General features: G+C 40.3%; 1 protein-coding gene across 1 annotated transcript in view; it reads right to left on the bottom strand.

Annotated features, from left to right (window-relative positions):
- Positions 1 to 11,924, bottom strand: part of SKIL (SKI-like proto-oncogene) — a 13,060-nt gene extending 1,136 nt beyond the window's left edge. Inside the window, exons 1-5 of the mRNA XM_008937736.1 lie at positions 10,722 to 11,924; positions 5,850 to 5,947; positions 4,220 to 4,458; positions 3,771 to 4,012; positions 2,444 to 2,668 (exon numbers count right to left, since the gene is read on the bottom strand). Coding sequence (XP_008935984.1) covers positions 2,444 to 2,668; positions 3,771 to 4,012; positions 4,220 to 4,458; positions 5,850 to 5,947; positions 10,722 to 11,828 — 1,911 coding nt within the window. The 5' untranslated portion in view covers positions 11,829 to 11,924. The remainder of the gene's footprint in view (positions 1 to 2,443; positions 2,669 to 3,770; positions 4,013 to 4,219; positions 4,459 to 5,849; positions 5,948 to 10,721) is intronic.
- Positions 11,925 to 12,830: the final 906 nt, after the last annotated feature.

Here is a 12,830-nt window from a genome sequence, read left to right as displayed (position 1 = left end):
GCCATGGGCGGGGACCCCTCCCACTCGACCAGGTTGCTCAAAGCCCCATCCAACCTGGTCTTGAACACCTCCAGTGATGGAGCATCCACAACGTTCCTGCACAACCTGTTTCAGTGTCTCACCACTCTCATAGTGAAGAACTTCTTCCTAATTTCTTACCTAAATCTCCCCTATTCCTGTTTGAAGCTATCAGTCCTCTTCCTATCACTACCAGCCCTTGTAATACATCCCACCCCAGCTTTCTTGTAGGGCCTTTTCAGACACTGGAAGGCCACAAGAAGGTCTCCCCAGAGCCTTCTCTTCTCCAGGCTGAGCAAACAACCTGTCCATGTAGGAGAGGGGTTCCTGCCCACTCTATCTCATCAAAGTCATCACAGAGCACACATTTCACTGCAAATGAGGAAGACAACTCATGGGGATGAAAGAAGTAAGAGTGTACATCATTACTGGTGTGCACCAATTGCTGAAAAATGTACTGGGCAAAGGGAACCACTGTGCTGATTCTAGAAAGATACCACATTCAGTGGAATTCCATCTCCAGTTGTATGATCACAGCTATTAAAATGGTTCTTCATATAATCAGAAATACTTCAGCAGTTCTTGGACAGCAATAGGCTATTAATGCAAGTCTCCTGACTCCACTACTCTGATGACTGAACTGGAGCAGCATGGTAACACCCCCTGCCTCCATGCCGCAGCACATACCACACAAGCATCTCTCTGGCCAAGTTCTGATTTTCAGCTCTAAGGAAAGGTTCCAGTACTAGTTACACTGCTGTACTGCGGTTGATGGGGTAAAGCAACAACTGAACTAGACAATTCAATAAAGAAGTGAAAAGAGGGGAGAGGCACTCAGTGCATCTTTAAACAGGCCTAAAAAGAAAAACAAACATTTAAGCAAGTTGCAAATGCACAATTACTGACTCTGTTTAATGTGCAAGGAGGGTTCCTCCCAGTCCACAGGTCTCAGAGAGAACGGGGAGCCTGGGCAACTGTTTCAAGAAATGCTTCAAAATGCTGCACATGCAGCTTGGGGAAGTTACCTGCTGCCAGGACCTCTGCTGAACTCAGGTACTTCTGACAACTGCTGGGAACCTAGGGTCGAAAATCTATTGCAAGACATGGTAAATTGAGAAAATGGCTCCAGTTCTGTGTTGTAAATACCTCTACCACACAGGTAATAATAGAGTAAACCTTCACGCAATGAACAGATTTAGTTTTCCAAGTCTAACTTCAAAAGAAACAACTAGTTTCCTTGTGGAACAATCTATGTTTTTTTACTCTCTAAAGAAAGTAAGCTACACAAGCCACATAAAACATACATTACACGATTATCTTAATAAAACAGAACATGTTGTTACTTGCAGTAACAGGGCTTGTACCAGATGTTTAGTAAATCATGCCTTAGTCAGAGAGGATTATTTCTGGCAGCAAAGGCTCGGAATCTGTGGAGTGGGATGTCACGAAATTAAATTCATGAGAAGGATTTATGATGCTAGTCTCTGCCCTACTCCCCCAAAACACCAAAACCTGTCTCTCAAGTACAGCCTGTTTCTTCCTTTGAGACAGTGAGAACAGGAAATACAGCTACGATCAAATGTCCACAAGCCTTTAGTGAGCTTAAGTTTTAGATTTTGTTTACTTAAAAAAAAAAAAAAAAAAAAAGGTGAAGACTAGTTTTATGTGCCCAAGGTAAAAAGCACATCACTGTACATTTAATCATAACTGCAATGGATTTTGAAATGGGGCATTCCAAAGCTCCCTTTGACATTAACTATATTTTTACATTAAAATTAATAACCTCCAACACAAAAAAGCAGCAGCATAAGTCAAAAGGAAAGTGAAAGGAAAAAAAAAACCTCCACAGGTTTCGACATATGAACCCAAGATGCAGGAATGAGACAAAAATGTGATTTTCATTTCCAAAAGAACTCTTGATCAAATGCTTTGATAGAGCACAAAAGGGGGCTCACCAGATAGTGCAGAAGATTCTATCACCAAGGAGAAGAAAGAGCAGCAAGGTATGCTACTGATCTCACAAAAAGCTGGTAGAGAGGGTAGGAATCTTTTTTTTATAGCATAAAAAAAAGAAAAAGACAGATATCTTATTTCCATAACTAACAGGGGAATGTTTAATTCTATGACATGGGCAAGTCTACACATTAAAAAAACCAGTTTGTTTGAAATGAGGACACAACAGACTTTATGTTTAAGATTAACATTTGATCAATAACACGAAATGTTTCTGGAAGTTGCATTTTACCTCAGTGTCAACCAAAGAACAAGGAAATAACTACTGCTGTCATTGTGACCTATTTTGGTATTCAGCCTATGGTATCAGAACACACGGAGAAGATGTAACCTTAAAGTGGCTGAGCAGTAATTTCACAATATCCTAATACAGGAAATACAGTTTGGTTTGAAAAGAACTTTCCCTTCTCACCTGTGCTGCATATTCAGCTTCTTTGTCTTTTTCTAAATTAGAGTCACAGCTACACTTCTGCTTCATCACTTGGTGCAGTTTCTTCTCCAAGTCTCTCTGCTCAAAATAAAATTCTTCCATCCTTTGAGCATGCTCTGTTTGCAAGCATTCAAGTTCTTTTTGTAAATTCTGCTGCTCTTCAGTCAGTTCCTTCATAGCTTTAGAATTGTTTAACATTTCCACTTCCTGTCAAGAAAAATCAGGATCACATACACCTTGGTTCTGAGATGAGAAAAATGAAAAATTTAATTCAAACGTGTATCTGGAAACAGTGAGGCCAAAGAGTACATTTATCTTCTGATAACAATACCCTGATAATGGTATTTATCTACTTAGCAATGACAGCCTGTAATTCTGCAGCAAGCCATTTCACTTTTAAGGAATTATTTACACTTTCAAGTACACTGTTTCCAGAAACATATTCACAACTTCTAGTTGTGAACCTCAGAAAACAGCAGAACTGACTTACTAAAATATCCTTTGAAGATGTAAGAAGTGCAGCATGAAAAAGCACAATAAATGTTTTTGACTTCTTTTTCCACTTTTCCCACATTTTGATATTTTTTAATGTCTTCATTTTTAACTTATCTACAAGCTTTGCCTCCCAACAGCACAACTGATAGTAGCAGCTCTAAGGCTTTATCTGAGCCCACAGATTCTGAGCTTAACATTAAATGAACTAAAATATTAGGTCTGGTCTATGAACTTAAGTAGACAAGCTACCTTAACTCAGAAAACAGAAATGAGGCAAAAATCACAAGTGAAAACCAGCTTCTAATGCCATCCATTATTAAAAAAAAATAATAAAATCCTCCTTAAAACAAGGGCTCATCAAATAGAAATTAGAAGGTGATGTTCTTTTTATATTGGCCAGTGATAAGACCATTCCTAGAATATTGATGTCTGCATCTTTAAAATACTGAAAACTGAGAAATTTTAAGAGGACTAAAACTATATTTGCCAAAATACTTAAATATTGAGAAACCCTTTTAAAGTGAAAAGAGTAGTTTTCATTTGGTTAAAATAAAACAAGCTGCAGCTTAAACACAGCAGTTGCAAACTGAAAAGGCACCAATTATTACTGGACTCAAACCTAATGAGCATAATATTAAAAGATATTTAAGATATTAAAAACATTTAAGTTATTAAAGATTTGGTGTCTGGATTCAAGCTGGGAAGGCCATCAGCTGTGTGTTTTGGTGTTTCCAAATGACTGTAATCTGAGATATTGATTCTACATCCAGTTTTCTGATGTCAAAAATGAAATGCACTCAGATTGGCACTGTACCATTTGAAGCTGCTGTTTTCTCCTCAAAATAGTATTTAGTTTTTCCTGCTGTTTAATGTAGGTTTTCATTACTTCTTCCATGATCCTTCCCTTGTCATCTTCACAACTGATGTCTTTCATGAGAGTGGGGGACAGGGTCCGTGTATCACTACCGGCTTCAGCACGGCCAGAGTCTCTAGTGAGTTTGGAAGAAACGCGTTCAGATCTTCCAGCCCTTGCAGAACGAGCTGACACAGGTGGATCTATACACAAAAGAACACAGCACAAATAATTACAGGAAATTAAACTTCCAGGATGAAAAAGATGCAAAGAAAACTCAAGACTACAAAAGGTCAGAAGAATTTTTGGAAAACTGAAGCCACATCCCAAAATACTAACCCGATGTTGAGCTTTGTAAAATTACAAGTTATAAAACTTGAAAATACTTCAATGTATTTTTCACTACTCACCTAAACGTTTATGCTGCTCCACACCAGCTTTCAAGTCAATTTTCTCCTGTTCTTCAAGAGAAAGCTCTGGATAGGAGGCGGCTTTTTTGTGCTTTCCACTACTGAGCTTCTTCTCTGACTGTCCAGGTGAGGATTTAACTACCTCTGAAGCTTTTACTGTTGTTTTTGCAACATCCTTGTATTGTGATGCAAGAGATACGTTTGGGGCAACCACTTTATCACACATATAAAGATAGTAACTGAAACAGTAGAACAGTAAAATTGAAAATGAGAGGTAAGGCATAAATACATGATGACTGGTAGAGAGCAGTGAGTTTAATGTAATGTGGTTTCAAACTGTAAAAGCTTAAATGAAAAACAAGCACGTCCTTTGTAAATTTTTCCTATGCCAAAGGAAATCCTAATGATCCACTTAATCTTTACTGAGTAGATTATCTAGATAAGGTTTTGAGACTATCAAACAAGGATTTTCCAGACACAGCTGATTAAAATAATCATATAGAAAATCACATGAAGTCTTAATTTAAATGCAAAGAGTGAAATTAGAATGCTATTAGAATCCAGACTCTCTAGCATTTTGATAATCCCTATATTAGCAATGGAGGACAGGGGAAGCGATCCATGTAGCAGGAACTAGCAAAGCTGTGTACTGACAATGCTGGTCCTTCTTTCCCACTTATACCGAGGAAATTGTCTGGATTTTCACAGCTCCTGGACTCCTGGGAGCATCCTTTTGTACTGCCCTAACCTAGCCACTCAGCTTTTGACCAGTACAGAGGGAGAAGAGTGCTGGATGTGTTAATGTCAGTGCCAAGAACATGAGTATCACTATGCTGGACACTGCTGTTTTCACACCGCTGTCTTCAACACTTTCCTCTCTCCAGCTTCTGAAGGAGGGCACTGATAGAAACAGCAAACTGAGGGACCGTCACAGAAATTCTATCATTCATGTGTTTGTGTGGGAGCTAGTGTGAGGTGTTTGTGGTGTTCTGCTGCACGCTACTAGCCAACAGTCTGATCTCACGCATACAAGGCAAGTACATAACCACATGGGGATGAGGGTAAGAGGGACGTCAAGAAAACCTGCTCCCCTCGTTGATGCAATGACAAACTGTGTCCTACATTAAGGAAATGCACTTGGTTTCTAAAGCCAGGAAACTAATCAACAGACAATTCAGCCACAGCCACTGTTCAGTGTGGAAAAAAGACTTCAAACACCTCTCACAAGCCTTTTTTGAAAGGAAATTAGGTTGTACTCATGGTAAATAGGCCCTATACAGCTTTCCACATGCATGCATTGTATACAGAAGATTAAAAATTACTTTCTGTTATTTCCACTTGGAAAAAGGAAAGTGTGATTACATTTCAATTGTATTGCCTACTGAAGAACCTGCACATATCACAGCTGGAGTCCTGCCTCAAAACCCACTCGTAAGGAGTTCATTAATATTTACACTACAAAACGTGTAAAAACTTATGGCTCAATTATTCCTGTGTGATCCCTTGGAGTTCTCCTAACAGTTCAGGTTGCAAGTACACTTTTTTCAGTTTGAATTATCTTTAAACAGCCAAAAGTATTTTAATACTTGTATATACAGTGCTCATAGCTCTACACAGGAAATTCAGTTACCTGGGATGGAAAAAGGAGGAGGGCTGAGCATCAGTTTCTGCTTCTTGCTTTATAACTGGGTACCACTGAGATAATTCCAGGCTCTGCTGAGAATCTGCCTAAAGAACAGAAAATAAGTCAGTAATTGGGAGGTGGGTACATGATATCCTCATCTACATAAACACTCCTCAGTGGGATGGCATTTACACCATTAACATACATGCTGCTGACAAACTGGGGTACTGGAAAATGAGGTGTCCTTGGCAGAGGTGCAGGGTGATGCAAGCCACAGACCTTTCTTCGATCTCCAATTCCCCATTATGGGCAAAGTAGCAATGAAATGAAAAGAAAGTGTCTTTACAAGGCTATATAAAAGCTCTGCGGAGTTTCCAGAACTCTGCCAGAAGCATGCTAAAAATGTCCAGGAGAAACAGGAACCAGAAACTAGGATTCCCAAAAGGTTTTAGGAGCCTTTTGCAATAAAGTATCCACATCACAGTAAGCACCTGCCTGATACTTTATTACAAAATAAAACCTGTGAATAAAATAGAATAATTACTGGTGTTCCAGAGACAAAACTTTCTTTGGCTGTCACCAATTTTTACCACAGAGGTGGGCAAAGCTGCTGCAGTAACATGACAACTCCATTCCCTTTGCAGTAACAAACAAAATTAATTCAGAATATATCATCTTAAAAAACTTCTGTGCATTCTGTATTTGAATAGCAATTGTCTGTCTCAAGAAGTATTTTGGGATTTACTCTTTAGTCAGTTACTAGTGATATTTTATGCCCCACTGCCTAAGTTAAAATTAATTTCCAGTGAAAGGTATCTTGTCTTATATTTAAACAAGACTCGTAGCTAAGAAACTGGTTCTTATTTTTATTTTATTAAAATAAAATAGCCTTGGGAAGCAGGTTTTTGGGTAAGCATGGTCGGTTGACCCCAACCAGCAGCCAAGCACCCACACAGCTGCTCCCTCACCACCACCCCCAGTGGGATGGGGACAAAAGCAAGAAAGCTTTTGTCAAGATAAAGACAGTTTAATAGGTGAAGAAAACAGGAGAAAAACCAAGTGAAGCAAAGGATATTGCTCTCCGGATCCCACAGGCACACTGGCGCCCAGCCAGGCTCTGAACAACATCCACCTTGGATGCCCAAACCCCCTTTCTCCTCCTATCCCAGTTTTTACTGCTGACCATGACAATATAAAGCACAGGGTATCTCTTTGGCCATGCCAGTCTCTTCCTCATCCACAGCCTACTCGCAGCAGTGGCTGAGCACAAAGAGAAGACCCTGACACTGCCCAAGCAGCAGCCACAACACTGGTGTGTTACCACCATTGGTTTGGCCACAAATCCAGGCTGCTACGAATAAAGTTAACACCATTCCAGCCAGATCCACTACCTCTGAAAAGTTGGTCAATAAAAAAAAAAACAAACAAACTATAAAGTTTAAAAAAAAAAAAAAAAAAAAAATCCTTGTGTACCAGAAGTGTCACCTAGCATTCTAACATCTTCACCATTTCTTGTGTCCAAAATACATTACCCAAAGTGTTTATATTTACACATCCTGAAATACACTGTCACAGAACTTCATGTCTGGCAGTCTGCGTGTGGCTTGTAGCAAGGTCTGCAGAACCAAATGCCACTTGACCATGACAGAGACCAAATCCCATCTACAATAGGGGTTTGACCATATTTGACCTAATTCTACAATTTGACCCAAGTTGGTCAAAACTTCCAGGCCACTAAATTCAGCTCTAGGGATGAAACTGAAATTTTACCTCCACTCCTGCTGTTCCTCAAACCAGTTCCAGAGCAGACAGAAAGGACAAGGGCACAAGGAAGCTAAGCTCCAGAATAGTAAATTCATAATCTAGCCTTTAAACAATAAAGACCTGAAATACAGCAAATAATCTCTAGAAAAGTGGTCTCATCCTGGCCCTTGTAAAGTTTTTTCTACTCATTCAGATAATTCTAAGAATGTAAATAATGTACATATATTCTTCTACTTACATTACAGCTAGTACACAGTAACCCAGTTTTAACTTCTGAATCACACCTTGTCCATTTTTAGGGGTCACATTTTAACATGTTTATATATTTACATATGAAATGATACATCAGGTAATTTGTATTTTGAAGTCATTAGGTCTAATTTTTATATTCTCTCATTTTACACCCCAGTGTGCATTTTGCACATCACTTCCATAACTTGCAAACAAATTTTTACTTGGGAAAGAAAATGAGAGGTTACTGTAAATAAACGTGAAGTTTTTCTATCAGAATTCCTTCCTCATTATCTATGTTAATAGAGATAAAAAGCACCTACTTTAATATATACATGTGTACATCCTAATAATCTGTTTAGTTTAAATGCTCTTACATAATTCTGTGAACGCAATATATCCAAATAAACTTAAAACTGAATGACTTCTACCTAAACTGTTTGGAAGGGCTATGTGAAAAAGATGTCTTATTGTTCTCCTAAAGTTAGTTATACAAAGCCGTTAAGGAGAAAAAAAAAAAAAAAAGGAAAGGTAGTAGTTTCAGCCTAATTGTTAAGCCAGTAGTTTGAGCAGAGATAGGATTTATAAAAATAGTCAGAAGAAATGTTAACTCTCCTTATTGTGAGCTTTTCCCCCACAGATCAGCAGAGACTTAGTGACAGCTGTTCCATAAGAGCAGGTGGATGTTACACTGCAGTCTAGAACTCAACAGAAAATGTGAAACTGGGTGACGACCAAACACACAGATCACAGCTTTCCTACCAGCACAAAGAATAGAAAGGATTGAACCTCTGTGAATACGTTGTCTGCTTTTAAAATACTGAAAACAGAAGTGTATTTGCACTGTGAGGTGAACAAACTCAAATGCTAGAGAGAAAAGCAAGGCACCGAATCTAGGATGCTCCAAAGACTATGGGGTTAAATTAATGATGTATTATTACTGGATGGACAAAGCCCTAGCCAAGGACAACTGCTCTTCCCGGGCCCTCTGAGATACCCCCAAAGATGCGCTGGCACTTCTGTGGTCTGACTCAGCAAAGGTAAGAAGGTGATGGAACAGCAAACGGAACAGCCTACAAAACACTTCCCCAGGAGTCTAAGGAAAGGGAACGTCTACACCATCATACCCAATACCTCTCTCACACCACAGAAATGGGGGAAATACAATTTGACAACTGAAGCAGCCCAAGCTTCTCTAGGACAAGGAAGCAGAGGCTGTGCTCCAACACTCCCCTATGAAACTCTTCTCGTCTTTTGTACTTCCTGATGAATATGCATGAGACAAAAAAAAAACTAACAACAACAACAACAAAAAAAAACTAGAAATAGAACCTACGCCCAATGTTTTATCTTTGTTCCAAGTTTCACAGTTGCTCTCGTTCTCATTTCACATGCTGCTTTGTAAGACAGAACCATACAGGTCTGCAACAGAAGACTCCAGAAAGATTTTTGTATTTCACTTCCACCAGTGCAGTCCAAATTACTGTTACTGCTCATTTCAGCTGTTTTTTTCATCTGTACAACATGGAACTGAAAAATCTCGTGGTCCAAAATCTGCTCCTGTGACAAGGGAAGCAGTATTTACAGGTATGAATATGGAAGATTGCTTCCACTGATGCATCCACCATACTAGGGGTCTATTATCTACACTGGCGTGCCAGGACTGCCAGGTCTTTATCTGATAAAAAGCAAAGTCACTCTTCTATGAACCCACCAGCATCTTGAACAATTTCAGCATGTGGAAGCATTCTGTACTAAGGACACTCATGGAAATTTTCTGCTAAAATCCTTTACTGGAGGCTGGCACAACTGTAATGATACCTGTTACTACAGCAAACCTTTCTGCAACACCAACTTTTCAAAAGTTTATGCTGAAAGGTGTCAACTTACAGCACACCATTTTGAGCTCAACCATCTGCACTGCTCTTGTTGGTGTTTTGAAATCCACCACAAAATATCCAGCAGGCAAAAGCGGATTTATAAGCAAACCAGCAGCCATCAAACAGGCACATAAATGCCAAATACACTGAAAAAAAAAAATAGTCATGGGGCAGAAAACATTTAAAAACTGCTTAAATTATACCCCACAAATTATACATTCTATGAGTGGAAACAACTATGATGCCCAGTATTTATCTCATGCTTGCCTTATTATTTAAAGTAGAAACTCTCTAAGGGAAAATAAGCTCTGTATTTTTGAAGGACAATGCAGACTTGCAGCAGTATTTTAGGAAAAAATATGACATCTATTATTAACCATTGTCAAGATACCGGCCTACAGCTCATTACTTGGGCTGCTTAAAACCCCCTCTTTTTGGCTTATTTCTCTATGCAACTGGTTCAAACAGAAATCTCTCACTGAAGAAACTGATTTGGGGCTTTTAAACAGCAACTTATCAACGCACCATTCACCCTCCAAAGTCATGAGATGGGTGGTCAGGGAGGCAGGTTGCCATGCAGCGCGTGTGCGTCCTGGGGCAAAATTAAGAAAGGCAGAATTCATTTGTAATACTTGATTTTCTAGCTCCTTTCTGCTTCGCTCATCTGCTGCAACACACACCGCATAAAACACACTCAAAGGTCAAACGGGAGAATGACAATTTCCACAACAGCTCTGAATTCTCCAGACACCGCACACCTTGGAACAAGAACCAACAAAGGCAAACCGACTTGGATTGTTACTTACAGCCCAAAGAGGAAAGAAATGACTGCAGCTTGTAAGGAGAAATGTTATTTCCATGGTGAAGCTCTCTCACAAATTTAATTTAGGCTTGAACTAACAAGCATTCCCATTTAAAAAATGCAAGCAATGCTATTCCAAAACAAGTATTTACGTGTGAGCAGAAGGAGATTTGGGAGTTTTACAAGAGTAGGTGAACTTACTTTGGACCGAGTTCTTTTCTGATTTTTCTCGCTAAACTTCTCCTTCATCGCCTCCAAGAGGTGCTTCAGTTCCCGCTCCTCTGAGGTTCCCAGGTATTTTTGGTTAATGTGCAGGTAGCAGTGCCACTTGGCCGATTCAAACCCCCAGTGGCAGGTCCTCTTGTCCGGGGATCTGTGCGAGTGCATGACGAATGTCTGAGGGGAGAACATCCCATAGCACTCCAAACACTGGATGCAGGGGTCATCCGGCGCAAGGTAGAACTGAGGTGCAAACAAGCCCTGGCACTTGCCCAGGCATTCGTGCTCCACTTCGAAGGCACTGCCAGTCTCTTTCAGTTGAGCCAAGGTGTTCTTACCAGGGAGAAAACTGCTGTTTTGTGGGAAAGTGCGAGGACGCAGTAAAGCATTGCATAGTCTCTGAGCATCAGTCAGAGTAATTAGCCCGCAGGACGGAGCATTAAACGGAAGAATTCCCAAAACCTTCAGAATATGAAGCTGGTCGGAAGTGCACCGTGAGCAATATATGTACAGTTCATCACACACAGTATTGATCTGCTGCAATGAAAAGTCTCGGAGAACCGAATTCAACACCTGAGGCAGGCAGAGTCGTTTTTCTCCTCCGACTTTAAAACAAGAAATAGATTCCCCCTCCAGTATAGTCTGGGTGAGCTCTGTGGAGCTGTCTGGAGGAATGAGCAGCGGACCAGAAAGTATTTGCGGCGATGGAAGAGGCAAGAAGACAGTGGGTGACATACTCTCCTGGGAATAACGAGCCGAGAAAGCTGCCGGTCCACCTAAGGAACTCTGGCTGCTCAGGTGGAACTGTGCCAACGTGTGTTTCAAACCTGGATTTAAATTCAAAGGCTCAGATAGTGAAGCACTGTTCGGCTTGGTGGTCTCCCCATCAGCCTCCACAGGAGTTTCGTCATATTCATCCAAGTTTTCCTTCTTTATTGTTGGCAATTTATTTATAACAACCCGTACTTTGTTATTTATATGCATTTCTGTCATTGCTTTTTTTAATGGAGGCCTCTCATCCTCTTGCATCCCGCTCCTTTTTTGGTCTGAAACTAGACCAAGAGGAAAGTTTATTTGTGAGCCTTCCATCGCTAAACACCAGAACTTTAATTAAGCAAATCTTGAATGTGCATTTTCCTGCTTGATCATACAAAAAACAATTTCAAGTGATCTTAATTACCTCAGGTATAGCAAGTTCTGCACTCCTTTCAGTAAAATGTTACTTCTTCAGCCTCCAACAGTAAAACCTGTAACTCATTTTGCACGTAATGCCAGAAAATTACTGAAGAGGTTACACACATTTTTCTTTTATAGTTATCTGTTCAATTTTCTAATACAAAAGGCTTTTCTTCATACCCTACCCACTATTTTACACAGTAGACTTGTACAGCAATTTAGTAAAAAAAGATGCACTGATGCAAGAGTGTCCATCCTTGATCATTTTTCTCTTGTAAAAATACACTGTCTTTTCAAATCAGTCTCTCTTTAAATATTAAAACTGAAAAATGGCCTCAGGTTGAAGAACACTGATCTTACTACAACCGATCCAAAGTGTGGTTTAAGTCGTATGAAAATTTTATTCAGTGCTTTCACTTCTTGGAGCTCAAACACAACCTTATGGACTTGCTTTACTGTGCTGCCAACCTCATGTTTTCACCACCACCACGAGAGTTACTACAGCAGTTCACAAATAAACCCTCGAATTAAGGGCTGATCCAGATCACCGGCAAAAATTAAACATCCCTAGAGAGTCACCCTTCATACAGATGTCACTGGCATGTGTCAGAATTTTCCCATTCTGAGTTATTAGCAACAGAGGGAAGATCCAGGCCATGGGCTGCATTCATGCCCTGCGCTAACAAGAGTTCTGTCCGTCTCTCCAGATAACCTGTAAGAGAAAGAGGCCGGTCATAAGCGATCCTGAAGTAGGAATTTGATACGTTTGGCGATTAATTACGAAACACCAGGGCGCAGGGACCTCTCCTGCAAAGCCGTAAGCCCCATGACAAGCCCGGGCAGATGGGGTAGCTGGCGGCAGCGCCAGGAGGCAGCTCCCGGAGCGGCTCTACCATGGCGCGCACAGCCCGGGGG

This window comes from Merops nubicus, unplaced genomic scaffold (genome assembly GCF_000691845.1).
Source record: "Merops nubicus isolate BGI_N331 unplaced genomic scaffold, ASM69184v1 scaffold453, whole genome shotgun sequence".
NCBI lineage: Eukaryota > Metazoa > Chordata > Aves > Coraciiformes > Meropidae > Merops > Merops nubicus.
Note: the sequence above shows the minus strand (reverse complement) of the source record. Positions and strands in the feature narration are given on the sequence as shown.